Genomic DNA, 19,473 nt, shown 5'->3' with positions numbered 1-19,473 from the left:
GGGCTGCTCTCCAGGAGTTCTTCCCCCAGTCTGTATAAATACCTAGGATTGCCCCAGCCCATGTGCAGCACCTTGCACTTGGCCTTGTTGAACCTCATTAGGTTCACATGGGCCCACTTCTCCAGACTGCCCAGGCCCCTCTGGATGGCTTCCCTTGTCCCCAGTGTATCAACTGCACTGCTCAGCTTGGTGCCATCTGCAAACTTGCTGAGGGTGTCATTGTCCATGTCATTGATGACATAATGTCATCAAAGCTGTGAAGTTCATAAAGTCCAATGGACTGAATCATCACCAGTTCTAGGAGTTCCTTAAAAGTATAGATGGTGATCATGAGGACATCATTCACTTTCCTGAAGGAAAGTGGCTAAAGCAGGGGTGAAATTCTAGAAAGATGTTATGATTCCAAAAGGAATTCAAGTCATTTATGGATGCAAAAGGAAAATTAGTGCCAGAACTTGAAGACAAAAAATGGCTCACAGATTTAGCATTTTTGGTGGATTTGACCACTCTTCTATTATCACTGGATCCACGTGGGACAGACACCTCCTATGATGGGCACCATGTCAGAGGAAAAGTGTTCGATATAGTACTGAGGCCTCAAAAATACAGCTTGGGTCCAAAAACTGGTTCTTACAACTTTTTAACAATAGATTATTAAAGGTGAATTGTCATTAGTGCAGATTATATAGTAGGACCTGAGTGTTCTGTTCCTGTGTTCTTTGGAAAAGTTGACAAGTGCAGTGTGTCCCTCGGATAAGAAAAGTAGTAGATTTGTAATGCACACTGTACAAAACATCACACCTTCAAGATAAAGAAAGCTCATCAGTACACTAGCAAAATAACCACATAGTTATACTTTGCTAAATATAATCTTTTTTATAACCCAACTGGTATAGAGGAGGGATAGATTTTCAGTCCTAATTATTCTGAAAAGTCAGTGAATGGTGGATTTCCACAAATTAGTCCCTTGCAGCTTCCCCAGAGGTCTGCTCATTTAGCAGGAGGTTGGTGACTCACTGTGTCACTGGGAAGCTAAGCATGAGCTGTACTCATCTGAACAAAGTCAGCTGCAGTGAAAGTCAACCCCTGTGTGGACAGGTGCTGTAGACAACCTACCATAAGGCAACCTGCAGCACTGCCCCAGCTCAGCACATCTCACCGTCTAAGATTTTCTTTTCTTCCCAGTGACAGGTAATTAACATACATTTTGTGAATGTTTTCTCAATATTTTCCTTTGAGAGGCAAGTTATGTAACTGACTCCTACAGGCCTTTGGGGAAAATGCTTGAGAGCTTCCCTGAAATTTGTCGTAAGTTGGCAACACGAGCATCTGAAATGAATACCAGAGACCTCTAACACATCCTCAGGTGCAACCAGCCACGTGGTATAAGTAATCAATACATTAATGTGAAACAGAAGACAGGAGAAGTCTTCACTGTGGCGCTCAGAAGCGACTTAGTCGTGGGTTTTTTTCCCCCACTGTGATTTCTCAGAAATTTCCAAAGGCACTTAAAAATCTACTTTACTTATACACCACAAACGTTCTATATAATTCTACATTGTGAGATATTGTGATTAGTTTCCTGAAACCAGCCAGATAGATACATCCTCAGTCACAAACAACTGCAGTGTCTGCCCAATCTTAACACAGGAAATGATCAAGGATTGGAGAGTAACACTCCTCGATGAGGATTTACAACAGCTAGCACACGGGAGGTCTGAACAGGTAATAACAAATGCCCAAGAAAGGAGGGTGCATTTTCTCCTGTGTGGATCTGTTGTCACGGATTCAGACACCAAAACTAATTTCCATTTTGAAGTGTCCTAGTGATCAACTGCTTTGAAATCGGCACAGCCGGAGCTGCAGTGGCTGATTGAGGTACAGGGCGGGTTTTCGGGAGGATCCTGCCTCTCGGGAACCGAGTGAGAGCGGCCAGTCCCGACAGATCCCGGCAGCTCTCTCTCGCGATAGGCTGACGTGGCGTAGGCGTTGCCAGGGCAACGGCGGGGGATTTAAAACGGTCAGAACCCGAAGTATCACTCAGTCCTCGTGATCAACTGCTTTGACGTCGGCACAGCCGGAGCTGCAGTGGCTGATTGAGGTACAGGGCGGGTTTTCGGGAGGTTCCAGTCTCTCGGGAACCGAGTGAGAGCGGGCAGTCCCAACGGCTGTTCTCGCGAGGTTAACGAGGCGTAGGTGTTGCCAGGGTTTCAGCGCCCTCACCCCTCAGCTGAATAGGGCTCAGGGAGGGCAGCGAAGTGTCACTACCCACTGTTTGTTTGTTTGTGTTTTTATATATATATATATATATATATATATATTTAATTCTTATTATTATTTATTTATAAGTTATTACAATTCATATATATATATTATTATAAACTATTATTTATTTATTTATTTACTTTCGATTTTTCATGTATTTGTTTTTATTTTTTTTTTGTGCCATGGTCTCTATTAGACAGAGGGCTTGCCTTAAGAAGGCTGTGGCGACCCAGACAGAAGGTCTGCCTAGAAGCGTGGCTACACAGGTCTCTGGTTGCAAGGAGTGCCAGAGCCTGCTACTGCTGGATGAGGGTGCTAAGCAGTTCTCCTATGCAAGGTGTGAGCAGGTGGAAGATCTGCTTAGCATGGTGGTTGAACTGAAAGAGGAGGTTGAGAGACTGAGGGCCATCAGGGACTGTGAGCGGGAGATTGACTGGTGGAGTAACTCCCTAGAGTGCCAGAGAGAAAGGCACCAGGGAGATCCCCCACAGTTGGTGGTGGACTCCCTGACCTGTCCCCGTAGGGCAGAAGGGGGATATCTGAGGGATAGGGAGGGCTGGCAGAGAGTCCCTGCTCGGTACCGTGGGCAATCTCCCCCTCTGCCTCCCCAGTGTCCCCAGATACCCCTAAGCAATAGATTTGCAGCATTGGAAGTTGAAGAGGTGATAAGGGGTGAAGTGCAGGAAAATTCCCACAGGAGGTCACCAATGGCAAGGCAGTCACCTCCGTGCATTGAGACTGCTGCTACTAAGAAAGAAAGGAAGGTGATCGTAGTGGGTGGCTCCCTTCTAAAGGGAACTGAGGGCCCCATTTGCAGACCAGACCCAAACCGCAGGGAAGTGTGCTGTCTCCCTGGGGCCCGGATCAGGGACATTGCTAGAATACTCCTGGATTTGATACGCCCCACCGACTACTACCCATTGCTCGTAGTTCAGGCAGACTGCAATGAAATATCTCAGAGAAGTCTGCGAACTATGAAAAGAGATTTCAGGGGATTAGGGCGATTAGTTCAAGGGGTGGGAGCACAAGTGGTGTTTGCTTCCATACCTTCTGGGGCAGTGAAGGACACAGGATGGGCTAGGAAAACACAGGTGATGAATAATTGGCTGAGAGGTTGGTGTAGAGATAGACACTTTGGGTTTTTTGACCACGGGGCAGTTTACTCGGCTCCTGGCCTGTTATCTGTTGATGGGATGCACCTATCTCAAAGGGGGAAACGAATCCTAGCACAGGAGCTAGCTGGACTCATTGAGAGAGCTTTAAACTAGCTGTGACGGGGGAAGGGGATAAAACGGGGCTCACCAGTAAAGAGCCTAAGGAGGCTGTGCTGGAGAAAGGGGCGAGGCAGATATCTCAGCTGAAGTGCATCTATACCAATGCATGCAGCATGGGCAATAAACAAGAAGAGCTTGAAGCCATTGTGAGGCAGGCTAACTATGACCTTGTGGCTATTACAGAAACATGGTGGGACCTCTCCCATGACTGGAATACTGGGATTGATGGCTACAAGCTCTTCAGAAGGGATAGACGGGGAAGAAAGGGCGGTGGCATAGCTCTCTATGTCAAAGAGTGTTTTGATGTTGAAGAGCTTGAGGTTGGAAATGACAAAGTAGAGTGTCTATGGATAAGGATCAGGGGGATAGTCTTTAGGGGTAACATCGTGGTGGGGGTCTGTTATAGACCACCTAGTCAGGATGAAGAAATAGACGAGGTGTTCTATAAACAACTCGTAGATGTTTCACGATGGCCAGCACTCGTTCTCATGGGGGACTTCAACTTCCATGATATATGCTGGAAATATAATACTGCGCAGAGGAAGCAGTCCTTGAGATTTCTAGAATGTGTGGATGATTGCTTCCTGACACAGCTGGTGCAAGAGCCTACCAGGGGAGATGCCTTGCTTGACCTACTTTTCACTAACAGGGAAGGACTAGTAGGGGATGTGAAAGTTGGAGATTGTCTTGGCCAGAGTGACCATGAAGTGGTGGAGTTTGCTACTCTGGGTGACGTCAAGAGGGTGACTAGCAAAACTATTACCTTGGACTTCCAGAGGGCAGACTTTGACCTGTTCAGGACGCTTGTTGCAAGGGTCCCTTGGGACTTGCTCCTGAGGGGTAAAGGGGTCCAGGAAGCCTGGATGCTCCTCAAGATGGAAATCTTAAAAGGCACAGGAGCAGGCTGTCCCGGAGTCCCATAAGTCAAGCCGGAGGAGAAAAAGACCAGTGTGGATGAACCGGGAACTTTTGTTGAGACTCCGAGAGAAAAAGAGAGTCTGTGTCCTCTGGAAGACGGGACAGGCTACTTGGGGTGACTACAGAGAACTGGCCAAGATCTGCAGGCAGAAAATTAGAAATGCTAAAGCCCAGCTTGAACTTAAACTGGCTTCTGCTGTAAAGGAGAACAGGAAACCCTTTTACAAATATATTAACAGCAAGAGAAAAACTAAGGAAAATTTCTCTCCTTTACTCGACGAGGCAGGGAATGTAACCACAGATGATAAGGAAAAGGCTGAGGTTCTCAATGCCTTCTTCACATCTGTCTTTAATAGACAGAACAGTTGTCCACACGGTACTTGCCCTGACCTGGAAGTCCGGGACGGGGCGCATAATGCACCCCCTGTGATCCAAGCAGAGATGGTCAGAGATCTTCTCCTCCATGTGAACTGCCACAAGTCCATGGGACCAGATGGGATTCACCCAAGGGTGCTGAGGGAGCTAGCAGAGGTGACTGCTGAGCCACTTTCTGCCATCTATCAGCATTCCTGGTTATCTGGAGAGGTCCCACAAGATTGGAGGCTTGCCGATGTGACTCCCATCTACAAGAAAGGCCGTAAGGAAGACCCAGGGAACTACAGGCCTGTCAGCCTGACCTCAGTATCAGGGAAAGTTATGGAACAGATGATCTTGAGGGAAATCACACGACACGTGCATGGCAATAAAGGGATCAGACCCAGCCAGCACGGGTTCACCAGGGGCAGGTCATGCTTGTCCAACCTCATCTCCTTCTATGACTGGGTGACCAGACAGGTAGATGAGGGAAAGGCTGTTGATGTAGTCTACCTGGATTTCAGCAAGGCCTTTGACACGGTCTCCCACAGTATTCTCCTGAGGAAACTAGCAGCCCGTGGTGTGGACAGGTTCATTCTTCTCTGGGTGGAGAACTGGCTGGAGGGCTGTGCCCAGAGGGTAGTAGTTAATGGAGTTAAGTCCAGCTGGCGTCCTGTTACGAGTGGTGTCCCCCAAGGGTCAGTTTTGGGGCCCATCTTGTTTAATATCTTTATTGATGACCTAGATGAGGGAATTGAGTGTACCCTAAGTAAGTTTGCAGATGACACAAAGTTGGGAGGATGTGTCAAACTGCCTGAGGGTAGGGAGGCCCTTCAGAGGGATTTGGATAGGCTGAACAGCTGGGCTGAGCAAAATGGGATGAGGTTCAATAAGACCAAGTGCCGGGTCCTGCACTTTGGCCACAATAACCCCATGCAATGCTATAGGCTTGGGGCAGAATGGCTTGAAGAATGTAGAGAGGAAAAGGACCTGGGGGTGTTGGTTGATGCTCGGCTCAACATGAGCCGGCAGTGTGCCCAGGTGGCCAAGAAGGCCAACAGCATCCTGGCCTGTATTAGAAATAGTGTAGCCAGCAGGAGCAGGGAGGTGATCATCCCCCTGTACTCAGCTCTGGTATGGCCGCACCTCGAGTACTGTGTTCAGTTTTGGGCCCCTCACTACAAGAAGGACATTGAGGCCCTGGAGCGTGTTCAGAGAAGGGCAACAAAACTGGTGAGGGGTCTGGAGCACAAGTCTTATGAGGAGCGGCTGAGGGAGCTGGGATTGTTTAGTCTGGAGAAGAGGAGGCTCAGAGGAGACCTTATTGTACTCTACCACTTCCTGAAGGGGGGTTGTGGTGAGGAGGGGGTGGGCATCTTCTCCCTGATAAATAACGACAGGACGAGAGGGAATGGCCAGAAGTTGCGCCGGGGAAAATTTAGATTAGACCTGAGGAAGCATTTCTTTTCTGAAAGAGTGGTCAGGCACTGGAATGGCCTGCCTAGGGAGGTGGTTGAGGCACTGTCCCTAGTGCTGTTCAAGAAGCATTTAGATGAGGTGCTAAAGGATTTAATTTAGTAGTTGGGTAGAGATAGTGATAGGAGGATGGTTGGACTAGATGATCTTATAGGTCCTTTCCAACCTTATGAACTGATGTGTCTTCTTCAACTCAGGCTTCAAAAGAATAACCTGCTTTGGGGAAGAATGCCTTTCACATCATGGTTTAATTTGTGAGCACTTATCCAGGCCCTAGCAATCCCTGCATTTCAGCCATGCTGCAGGTGGACAGGGTCAGAATTCATAGCACCTAAATCCTCTAGCTATGTCTGTGTGAGTTTTCAATAACCCTTTTTGAATATCCAGTACCAAGAAGGGACTGGGAAAGAAGCAGACCAAAAAAGGACAGTGCAACAAGAACAGTATGCATCATTTGCCCTAGGAGTCATCATCTGGTGAGCTTCCAACCTCACAAAAATCATGAGGCAACATTTTGGCAGTCTTCTACACTTACTTGTCTAGTGCTTAGTGTTATAATTTGGAAAAATGGGATCTAGCTCACATTTCTCTTCTGCTTGATTGGGCTCAAATCTTTTGTCCCTTCATCGTAGTGGTCAAAATATCACTGAAGTTACTTGGTCAGGAAGGAAAAGTTTGACTGAATGACATCTATTTCTCAATTAATGCATTCCCACAGCAAACTATTTTTTGATGAAATATACACACCAATTTTAATGTACTTTAATATAAATAAATCACACTCCCAGCTCATAACATTGTATAATCGCAGAGGTTGCCCAAGAGCAGTCACTTCCACCTAAACACAGCCTTAAAGGAGTCACTTCCAGGTCCCCTGTAACTATAAATATTAAAAGGGTAACATGTAAATAATTTTTACATCCCTTTTACTGCATGTTCTACTGAAAGAATTCCATGTCTATATAACTACATAGTCAATAATACAAAATACCTACAGATCAGCACTAATCTCAAAATACACATCCATAATCTCACAGAGTTCAGCAGTCCCTTTTCCATGAGTTTTGAGTAGAAGACAGATTGTATTTCACAGTGGGATATCGTGTAGGCACATTTATGACATATGATAAATACAACTCTTCCTGACCATTCCTAGATTGTTGCTGTAATTTCCTGTAATGCTAGTGTTGTTTTGGGTAGCAGTGGTGCAACACTCAGATGGTGATTATCTCTGTCTTGATTTCAGAAAAGTATATCCTGAAACGTAATTGTTTGATCTCTGGCATTCAGCTTGCTTATGGTATTTTTGGCTGACCTGGGCTAAACTTCACAGACTGAACTCCTAAAGTGGCAGTCCACATTTGCAAGAAGTATCTACAGGGTATAGTAGGCAACATTTGTAATGTGCAGAACTGTGCTTTCAAAAGCAAGGATACAAAGATGCTGACTCCTCAGCACAGTGAAGAGATACCCTCTGTCCTAACGGCACATTTAAAATGGTCACATCAATCTCACATAGGATGTAAACTGGACTCCAAAATGGTCTGCACACATATGACTCCCAGACAAAGCTGAAGTTTTCTGTTCCTACTAATGTGACAGCTATGAATTACTCCAGTCCTTAAAATTTTTCTCATATAAAAAACATCTGGCAACCAGGCAACAGCACAAGCCCAGATAGAGCAATCCAAGTGTGTGCTTCTTTATCCTTGCTCTCACTACTGCAAGTTTCAAATGCCACTGCATGGTAAGAACATCTTACTGATTGCCAAGGTCAGCCACAAAAGAGAGAAAAGGTCACGCGAGCTATTTCTCAAATCGTCTATTTCCTGTATAGCCTTCAGGGACTTCAAAGAGAACTTGAACAATGTGAGGGAAACTTGATGTCGATGAGTGACTGAACTTCTCTGTAAAGCCCCTGACTACAAAGGAGAACCACCCCACCTATGTGCAATGCACCGGTAACTGCAGCTCTTGAATGGCTCTAGTTTATCTTCAGGAAGGTTTCACTTCATGGTAACATCTTCCTATAATTCCAAGGATTGAAGGCACTACAGAAAGTTTGAATAGCCCAAGTGAGCACACAAATGATGGTAAGCAGCAAGGGGAACACTTTACAGTAGATGTGTCTGGGCAGCTCTGCTTCAGTTCACTGTTGCAATGGAATTGACAGCTTTTCCATGACCTTCTAGAACCTCTGACTTTACCCTGTTGAACAGCAGGCTAATTTAATTCTGAAAAAATTAGGGTTTAAGTTAGATATAAGGAAAAAGTCGCTTACAGTGAGGGTGGTGAGGCACTGGAACAGGCTGCCCAGTGCTGTGGTCGATGCCCTGTGCCTGGAGACTTCCAAGGCGAAGCTGGCTCAGGCCCTGGGCAACCTGATGTAGCTGTGGTGTCCATGTCCATTGCAGGGGAGCTGAACTAGATGGCTCTTAGAGATCCTTTCCAATTCCAAAGATTCTACAGTTCTATGAAACATTTTCAAATTGTGACCCAATTAAGGTCAGTGTCTTCATTTCCTCCTCACTCAGCAGCAGACTCCTTCTCAAGCAGCCATTGCCCTTCTTTCACTGGATACATACTCGAAGTAGCAAGAGCAGTAAAGATAAGCGAGTCCATTACCACAAACACTGCTAATGGTAATGTATCAGAAACTCTGAATATACACAATTTAAAACACCTTCAGCACTTCCAGATGAAGTAAGCCAGACCAAGTGCTAAAACAACACAGTTCCTCAATACACAGAGCTGAACTAGCTAACATAGCATTTCAGTCCTGATACTGTACCCATTTATTTCTGTTTTTCTCTTCTTCACACACTGCATACAGATCGAGTATTTTTATCTGGCTTCATGGTGTTAATAGAAACAGCTGTATCTAGAAGTTGTGCTTTCCCATCACACAACACACTGCCTGCACTTGCTAACTCTGACTGCATCACCTGGGGCAAGCTGCTTTATTTAACCTATTTACAACCGAGAATCCAAGCACACCATCCATTGCTTTTAACATCAGAACTGTTTTCAGAACTATGGACATTTCAAAATGGATGGAGTTCAACTTATATCTCCCACTTGTTTTTGAAGGGCATATGTAAGATTCACATGCCACTGCATTAGTAATGGTAGTAACAAACATTAGGATGTTGAGAATTACAGGAATTTCAATGCAACACTACTTAATTTCTCTGATTCTGCTGATGAAAGGAAATGCACTCGTCACACAAGTACAGCAAGCGCTGCATTTTCACAGAAGATTCTGCATATATATTTTTTTTCAGAATTCCATTGGCTGAAATGTATACATTTTGTTGGAAAAAAAATAAAAATCAAAACAGAGCATACAGCAGATGCACTGCATTGGCTCCTCCAGAGATTTCAAAATGGAGCTGTGGTGACAGAGAAGTCAGCAACTGGAGGGACTCCAATTGGCTTCCCAAGGATTCTTAGTGAAAGATTATCTATTATTATTATACAGTGATACTCGTGTGAAGTTTGCTATTTAATGGACAGATGACAATATTAAAGGATGGCATTGTTTTTTTTTTTCTTATAGATTGATCTGATTTGCTTTGCAGTCAAAGAAAGTAATTTCATTGTAGTTTAGTATAATGTGATACATCTGGAAAAAATTGTTACGGATTATATGCTGATGTTAAAACTGCCTTGGAAAGCAGTAATCACAGGAGAAATATGGGAAAAAAAAACCTGTCTGAATAGGTTATCTTGGTGAAACAGTGCAGTCAAAAGGGATCAATGTGACCTCTCAGAGGTCTGTAAAGGGGAATACAAAATAGAAGGTAGGATGCTGTCTTACCTCAGCACATCTACTACCATAGCACTGATTTGGTTCCCAATGCTCATAGCTGTTCATGAAATATTACTTTAGTATTATGCACATAACTTTCTCTTAATGACAATGGAAGGGTTCGTTATTTCAAGGTATTTTGGCACACAGAAGCTCTGGCATGGAATGGACTCTGAGACTAGCAGCCTGCACCAGCAGAAGCTAAACAAAGGCATAAACTTCTTATAAATACAATGCATACAACTTGGCTGTCCCTCTGAAGTGCAGCTGCAAAATGAGTTCATCTGAAAGGTATTTATTCAAGAATACACAGCACTGACTCACTCTGGGGAATGAAGATGTAGCCTTGGGAAGGGATAAAGTGACTTTGGTTGTGCAAGGAAGCTTTTAACTGGTAACACCTGAGTGTTGTTTGGTAACACATGAATGGTCAAAGTGCTGGCTGGGTGCTGGGAGTGGTCTCTGCAGCCAACCAGATGTGCCTTGCAAAACAGTGCATTAAGTCAGGGAATGCCTTTTCATACACGAGCTCAAAAGAAATGGAACATCCTTAGATCTTAAGATGATAATTGTCTTATAACATACTGTACTTCATAGCATCATAGAATGGTTTGGGTTGGAAGGGACCTTTAAAATCATCTAGCTCCAGCCCCGTGCTATGGACAGGGACACCTCCAACTAGACCAGGTTGCTCACAGCCCCGTCAGCCTGGCCTTGAGTACTTCCATGGAAGGGGCATCTACAGTCTCTCTAGGCAACCTGTTCAGTGTCTCACCACCCTCACAGTAAAGAATTTCTTCCTAATATCTGGTCTAAGTGTACCTTCTTCTGGATTAAAACCATTTCTCCTCATCCTGTTGCAACATGCCCTTATAAAGTCTGAACTGTGGGCACCAGGTTTGCTGAATATACCAAAAAGTAAAGAAATGATCACCACAAATATATAGACAAAAGTAAGCACTGAAGAGCATATGAATGCAGCCCCTTGTCCATGTCTTGAAGAACATATTTTAGATGCAGAACAAGACCTTTAACGCTTCTGATTAGAGAAACAATGCATGCTAACAGTTTATAACATTAACATGCATATCACAGCTTCGCAAAACAGATTTCATACACGGGTGTGTAGCACTAGGACAAGGGGTAATGGCTTTAATCTGAAGGAGGATAGGCTTAGGTTAGATGTTAGGGGAAAACTGTTTACTGAGAGGGCTGTGAGGCTGAAGCAACTGGATGATTCAATGCCATTCCCGCGCCCCGGTGTCTCCCAGGTTTGGTCAGAATTCTGCACGATACGCAGATCACCATCCCCTGCAAAACCCGCAGAGCAAAGCCCGCGACGCCCACAGAGGCGATGGAGCACAGCCGGGGGCGGGGGCTGCAGGCGGGCACCTCCCCGTCAGGACCGCGGGCTTGACGGCGTTTCCGGGCGGGGGGAGCCGGGATGTGCGTCCGGGTTGGGTCGGCCCCAGCGAGCGGTTTCCTCTCGCCTCCCTTCCTCCGCCGCCTCCCTCCATCCCTCCCTCCTCCGCCGTCTCCGAGGCGGAGCCGCCGCCGCGCCGGGGCTCGGTGAGAGGGAGAGCGGGGCCGGGCCGGGCGGGAGGTGGCCGCGCGGGTCTCGGGGAAGCCGGGCTCCGTGGGTGGGCGGTGGCTGCGCTTCCCGAGCCGGCGGGCGGCCGTGCAGAAGCGTTGCCCGGCGCCTCGTGGGGGCTGCCGCTGCTGGGATGGTGGCCCCGTTTCCATCTGCCCGCGGAGAAACGCTGGTTTACGTAAGCCTTCCTCTGTCTGATGCGCCCGCCCTGCACCGCGAGCTTTGGCCGCGGCCGTGCTTCATGTACAGGTGGGCGCGGGACGGAGCGGGGCAGGGAATGGGTGGCCTCTAAACTCCCTTCAAACCCAAGCCATTCTATGATCTTTGTGAATCCTTAGGTGAAAAAGTCTTTCCTCTTGCTTTCCGTTCACAGTTTAGTTTTTGTTTTCAGTGAGCACAGCTGTTTATTTTATTTACAGGATTGATAGGTTTGGGAATAAGCCAGAGAGTCACCTGAGCTGCAGAGATGTTGGAAGAAGACATGGAAGTGGCCATCAAGGTGGTAGTGGTAGGAAATGGAGCTGTTGGGAAGTCCAGCATGATTCAGCGATACTGCAAGGGGATCTTTACAAAAGACTACAAGAAAACTATTGGTGTAGATTTCCTGGAAAGACAAATCCAGTACGTATCAAACAGATGCTGCGCTGTGCATTTTGACATTTCCTTCCATTTCATTATTGTAATCTTAACAGACACTTGAAACACAAGGCTCTGGAGCTAAGTCAAGGGAGCTGATTTTTCTTTTGAACTGTGGACTAAAGTTATACGAACTCAGTTTTCCATTACAGATTTAGAGGTGTAAATCAAAATAAATTTAGAACCTCTCTTATTCTAAGCTTTTCTCGTCTGCTCTACCATCTGTTGAGATTCTCTGTCTTATTTAAAGTGGAATTGCTCATGATAAACCGTTTGCAGAAATTTATTAACTATCATAAATTGACTGTGGGAAAAAATAAATACACTATAGATCTAGTCTTCATCTAACAAGCAGATAACATGCAATTATGTTTGATACATTTGAAAATACTATGGTAACGAGAAGAAAAAGATATAAATTCTGTAAGCTGTCTAAAATGATAAATGGAGTGTTATTCACATACTTTAGTTTTGCTTTTATTATTTCTACGTTGCCTTTCTTCATAAAGGGAAATGCAGAGGAAGAAAAGGGAAGAAAGAGGAAAAGAAAGCATGGGTTCTCAGGAAAGAGCACCTAATGTAGTTGCTATAGCGTAGCATAGAGTTGAACTATTGTCAGTACTTAAGTTTTATTATATGAAATTAACATTTTTCTGTAGAGATGAAAATGCTTCTATGCCAATTGCTTTGTATTAATTGTAGAACCATGTCATTTATTTCAGAGTTAACGATGAAGATGTCAGGCTAATGTTGTGGGACACTGCAGGTCAAGAAGAATTTGATGCCATCACTAAGGCCTACTACAGAGGTGAAAATACCCTGTTTGCTGTGTGGTAGTTGGTTGGGTTTGGAACACATCTTTAAGATATTTTCCTATCTCTGGATTAAGAATTTCAGTAATTCTTAATGTTTACAAAGCACATTTAACTTGCCTTCTTCAGTTCTTGAATGCATTTCCCCTTCACGTAAGGTTCTCTCTGTAAAGTGCCTCTTCATACAGTGTTGTCACTGAAAAAACATAGACCAGAACGAGGCAAACATCTGCACAGAAATTCTTATGTAGTAGTTTGAACAGTCTGACTCAAAATCAAACTTACTCTGCTTTACATGATGGTGTATTTTTGATCCAGTATGCTCCCTTAAAATAACAGAAGGCAGTTGTTCTGCAGTTTCAGATGAGAATTGGGGTTGTAACTAATAGTTGTGCCATGGTGTTTTAGGGTGTTACAGTTTTCTGAGCTAATTTTGATTAACTACTTTTTAATAATATTTCTTCTTGTCCCTTGTAATTGTTGGGTACCATTTCTTCTGCAAAAGAAACTTCTTTTAATCCTCCTGTGAAAATAGACCACTGTTATTTTACAGCTAACGAGTTGAGCATATGAATTCTAGAAGGCAAGATTTGATTATCCTTGAGCTTCTTTTTTACTTGTTTCAAGCCAAAGATCTGCAGATCTCTGACCCACTGACTGCTATTGTTACAGTGAGGGTTACACACTCTCCTGAAAAACTGCATTGTCAGTTCTTCAGGGATCAAGTGCTCATCCATGACTGCACAATAAATGCCTCAGAGTCTATTTCTGAGCTCTTGTCCAGGGACCAAATTCATTCAGCCTTGCAGAAGAATGAATTCAGAGCTGACAGCAGATCTGTCACATGGCTTTCATGTGCAGGTGACAGTGTGCAGCTGGCATTGCTGCATACCTATGATCACACTGTGCCCCAACTCAAACTGCCCAAAAACCTGAATTCAAAGAGTTGAATGAAGCTTTGTATATGGATGTTTTTTGTTTTGTGCTGTATTCGTGCATCTTCTCATAAGTTACACTTTTTTGTGTCCTGTGTGAGCTACACATTCTCTCAGCAGCTCAGTACTTCATTTATATGCTAAGCAAAGACACAAGTGGTTGTCATGTGCAGCACTGTGTATTATGTTCACACTTCAGATCTTTCAAGGTAGTATTGATCACTTCTTAGTGCTTGCATCCTCCTCCAAACACTACCACTGCCATCCTGAGAACTTGTCAGGGTTCTGATGGGAAGGAGATGCATCTAATTACTAATGAGTAACCATCAGTCTGCTATTCATCTGCTGCTAAGTGAGGGCAAGAACAGAAGAGTGAAATGAATAGGCACCAGGTGTAAAGCCGTGTCCTTTTCCTTATTACCTCACAAAGATTTATTAAAAGTTCTTCTGGAAGAAGCTGTTTTATATAAAATATTCACAAAGACCTGCTGGTTTCAGCTGTTGTGTTTCTGTCTGATGTTGTCCTGTGCCATCGCTACTGGTGTTTGTTGATGTATGCAATCTGCCAAGTAGTGTTGGACTCCATCTGGAGTGGGTCAGGGAGACACTAGTGTTATTGACCCTCGTAAATGCTGTCATTTACTAAATATAGAATATTGTTTATGTGCCTGAATCCTATTTTTTTTGTTGTTGTTTTTTAGAGCTCCTACATGGATATTACAGTTTCTTAAACTTGTTTAAGAAACTCAGTAAGTACTTAGCAGTATTCTTGGAAGATGAAAAGGATGGCCTTAGTAAGGTCTCTGTCCTGCAGCACCTTCTACTGTGCTCTGAAGCCATATTAACTTTTTATTCTCTTCTTAAATAAGTATTTTTCAGGATTACTGGATTAGTAGATTCTGGCATTTCTTACAAGCCAGTGATCAAGACCTCCAGCAGAAGTTTGGAATTACACCATTACATAAATGATTTTTCAAATAGCAAATATGGCCAAGTTGACAATTATTTTCACTGTCTCTGTCCACTGCACTGTAGATCTATTACATATAAAATGAATAAGGAAATATGACGTTGTAAGCCATCTTCTTTTCACTTACAAACACGCTAGGACTTCTCCCTCTAAAATGTATTGCCAAGTTATGTCCTTATTTTAGCATTCAGAAGGAATGAGTGGAAAGAGAGCTGGAGTGAAAGCTCCTGGGGTGGAAATATCACAGTGGATCCCTTGGTCTTATGCATTTGTAATTGATCTGTATATTTCTAGGAGCCCAGGCGTGTGTTCTTGTGTTTTCTACAACTGACAGAGAGTCCTTCCAAGCAATCTCTACCTGGAAGGAAAAAGTGATGACTGAAGTTGGAGACATTCCCACCGTTCTTGTGCAGAATAAGATTGATCTTCTGGATGACTCTTGTATAAAGAAGTAAGATTTTTATCTCACTGCTTTTAAAGAAAAATGTGTAGCCCCTCTATATGCATGCTTAAAAAAAAAACATCTGTGGGGAGTTTCTGGCAAAGGCTTCTGATGTGTAGATTATGAAACCTGAGCCCTGCATCCAGATGTGCCCTGAAAGCACAGGTGTCTGGTACTCCTGCAGGAGTGCCATTACCGGGGCAGGTGTGTTTACCCAGCTAGGAACTTCTCTTAGCTTTGTACCTTCTTCTGAAGTAACAACCTGAAGAAGAGAGCAAAAGCACTGAGAGTTTGCTTGTGCCATAATTCAGTGAGTAATTCAATTTTTTCAAATTTTAATTCAATTTTTTTTTCCCTAATCAAAAGTTGTAAGACTGTAAACTTCCTCTTCTTGTTAAAGCTTGTTTCTACTGGTATGCTAGCTTCACATTGTGCAGTTTGATTAGTAAAGGCCTGCTGAGATAACTGAGAGGTATGAAAATGTCTGTTTGAATAAGTATCTTAATCTCTTTGCTGTGCTTAAGAGATGCTAGCTTTTATTTACCACAGTGTAACATCCTGTGGAAAGCACTGCACAATACCTTGTTCTGCACTTCATTATTTCTACGATCTTCCTGAGATACATAGTTCAATTCTTCATCATTTCCTACTGAAAAGGTGAAGTTAGCAAAATGAATAATACCAAATGGTATTGTTAGCTGATATATTTTATAGATGGTGTAATTAGAAAGATTATCAGATGTAAAAGTGACAGTCACTGTAAAGAGTAACACTCACCTGTCTCTGAAGCTTGCAGGAGAAAATTCCACACAGGGGGGATCTCCAGAAAGAGACCATTCCCCAGGGGTGGTCAGCCCTTAAATAGGGTCTGGGAGAGGTGGAGCCAGACTCCACCCCTTCCAGTCACACAGGTGAGTTGCCTTCACCTGTGCTCCTGTGGCTGACTCAGTGCTCAATCAGTGGTTCAGGCTGTGATTCAACAGCTCTCATACACCCATGCTGGCTTTCTTTATTCTGTTTTCTGTCATTGGTGATGTAAGCCAGCTCCTACTTCCTCTGCAAAGAATACTGAGGGTTTTTCATATGAGAACCAAAATTGTGTTTTAACCCTCATGTATTTATGGTACGTCACTCAGGTTTTGTTCTCAGAACGCGCCCTGTGCCTCAGTTACTCCATCTTTCTTATGACTTGATTTCACTTAGTGAAGTTCTCACATTTCCTCAACTTTTCCTTAAAATTTAGTGCAAATTGCCTTTCCTTTCACGGGTAACAAATAACTCATCTGCTTGCAGTGTTTTCAGCTTTATTAAAAAAAAAAAACGAAAAAACAAGAAGGGCTTTTTGGTTATTTTGACTTTACAGTAGTAAAGTCTGTTCTGGTGCCCTGTTAATTATAGCCTCTTTCTTTTTGTTTTCACTGACAGCTGTCTTAGGACCCTTGGGAAACTTTAGTTAATGAAGTCAGTGAACACTGAAAAGTACTTATTTTCGTTCCTTACAACACTGCCTGTAAAATACCACAGGGAAGTTAAGGACCAGCTATTTTTTGACCGTCTGAGCTTCTTAGCCTACTAAATTACCAAGTTCACCCTGACACAGATTGTCTGTAAGAACTGACAAATGGTGAGAAATGATAGAAATTGGTATTTATCAAGTCGTTTTTTGTTGTGCAGTGAAGAGGCAGAAGCGCTGGCAAAAAAGCTGAAATTAAGGTTCTACCGAGCATCTGTGAAGGAAGACCTCAACGTAACTGAAGGTAGGAGACGCGACAGAGGTGGTGTCTGTCCTGTCCCTCACTGTATCTTTGTTGCTTTTGCCTGCTGTTGGCAGTGCCTCTTATCGCTTTGGTTGCTTGAGAGCGCTGTGATATGCCTGTTCCTTTGTGCACATCTTCCCTTTCTATTCCATGAGTGATGCAAGGGTTTGATATTTAGAAGCGCCAGTGTTTTTTGGGTTCTTGGCCCCACTGACCATCAGTAAGCAGTGGGTTCAATTATTACAACGTGCAACTGATTAATTCATGATTCATAAATTATTTTACAGTTCAGTTACATTAAAATAAATGCATTAAAATTAGAATCGGTTGCAGTCTCTGTCTTATTGGTGGTACCTTAGTAATTCCCAAGTCTCACTTTTTATGCATAGATTCATTAAGAGTGTCATTCTAAAACTGAGTCACCATCTTTTCTGGAGCAGGTTTGAAGAAGCATGAATTATAGCTTCTGATAACTTCTTTTGAATTGTTTAATCAAATAAAAGTAATCTGGTAGTTTCTCCTCCGTTAATGACTTCTACCTTGAGACACGAAACTTCTGCCACAGAAAGAGTACATTTTTCCTGCATCACCTTTAAGTGACTTACTGACTGAAAATGAAATTTCTCCTGTAGTTGTAAGCTTTTAAGAATCCTAGATACTTTATACCTCATTTTATACAAATGAGAGTGGTGTTTAGAGTTACTCTAAAGCTTCTCGCGACAAAAAAAAAAATCCTCAATTCCTGTGTAATATTAAAAAGTTTCAAGTTGCATCAGCTGGACCATGGCAATATTGATATGCCAGCTTGATTAGAGGAGTACTGAGATGTCTCTTCTGTGATGCAAGACCGTCATACTGCAGCTGGTAAGGTCTGGGTTGACACTGACTCATGTGGATCCTGGTCAGGTACATGTGCCTGCCAGGGAAGCATCACATTGGGTTAAAACCTGGTGTGTGAATGGGGCTTTTGTCACCAAGCAACAGCTGATATGAGGGTGGTATTATTGATACAGGTATTATTGGTAAGTGTACGCTGATGTACCTTTTTTCTTCTTATCATTCCAGTTTTTAAGTATTTGGCTGATAAATATCTTCAAAGGCTCAAGCAGCAAACAGCTGAAGAACCAGAACTAGTACATACAAGCAGTAACAAGATTGGTATGTATACCATAATAAATAACACACACACACACACGCTAAATATTGTCTGAGGATTTGAGAAGGGATGTTAGTTGTTTTTTTTTAATGTAATTAGTGTTGGTGTTACTCATCTTGGTGCAGATGTGAGAGACACTCGCTGTGAAAGAATCTGGTGTGTAATAAAAAGGCCTTTGTAAACTTTTTCTTCAGAAAGGGAACACCAAACTTCTGCAGCCCTTCTTCAAAGCCTTTCTGAGTTTGTCCACTTGTTTTCTTTAAATGACTCCATTTTTATTCAGTCTCTTTTCCCTACCTTTACCTCAGCAGTTTCTAACTTGATAACGTCCACGTTTCACTCAGCTAAGCATAATTTTGGTAGCATGCAGTTGGTAGCACGCACTTACTTGGAGGAGTGCACGTGCTCCCCCTTCAATTCCACACGTGTTGTATCCTAGCTCTGAATACTGCCTGGCTAGTCATACTGCCTAGCTCTACTTCAAACTTCGTTGCAAAGTTGACCAGAAAAACAGATGACTTGGTTTTGCTTTTTCCTTTTTCTTTTGGTTTGTAGAGTTTGTCTCTGAGGTGAACTGCTATGAGGTAGTAACTGTTGCATCTTAAGTGTGAGTGGATTATAGTGGGAAGTGAAGGAGTGCAAATGCTCTTCTTGTCTTCAAATCCTGTAGGTGTTTTCAATACAGCAGTGGGAAGCCACCCCAACCAGAATTCTGACGCCCTTAATGGTGGAGATGTCGTCAACCTCAGACCAAACAAACAGAGAACCAAGAAAAGCAGAAGTCTTTTTAGCAACTGCAGCATACTTTAGACTACTTCTGGAGGGGGAAAAGAAAGAGTAACCGTGAATTGGACAAAGTTGTGCAATTGAATACAGAGTAAAGCTTTAGAGGTATTTTACCAGTGCTTTAGCAAATCTTGTGCCTATGGGATCCTTGCTTGGTGGATTTCTCTAAAATTGCTGATGTGGTGTTTTGTGGTGTGTAGAGTGAGACACCTGGTGGCAAAACACGGAACCGTGGCTGCCCCGTGCACTTTTTAATAATTACTAAGCAAACTTCTCAGTTTCCAAGGGAT

General features: G+C 43.5%; 1 protein-coding gene across 1 annotated transcript; it reads left to right on the top strand.

The window, feature by feature from the left end:
* Window positions 1-11,541: 11,541 nt before the first annotated feature.
* RAB23 (RAB23, member RAS oncogene family) lies at window positions 11,542-19,473 on the top strand. The gene is made up of 7 exons (XM_065730852.1): window positions 11,542-11,667; window positions 12,109-12,310; window positions 13,048-13,133; window positions 15,337-15,493; window positions 17,159-17,241; window positions 18,307-18,399; window positions 19,068-19,473. The coding sequence occupies exons 2-7, from the start codon at window positions 12,156-12,158 to the stop codon at window positions 19,205-19,207; spliced, it is 714 nt and encodes a 237-aa protein (XP_065586924.1). The 5' UTR covers window positions 11,542-11,667; window positions 12,109-12,155; the 3' UTR covers window positions 19,208-19,473.

The sequence above is a fragment of the Cyrtonyx montezumae genome, unplaced genomic scaffold (genome assembly GCF_038088225.1).
Source record: "Cyrtonyx montezumae isolate F1298 unplaced genomic scaffold, pur_monq_1.0 scaffold_13, whole genome shotgun sequence".
Classification (NCBI taxonomy): Eukaryota; Metazoa; Chordata; class Aves; order Galliformes; family Odontophoridae; genus Cyrtonyx; species Cyrtonyx montezumae.
This window is presented reverse-complemented; position numbering and strand designations above follow the sequence as displayed.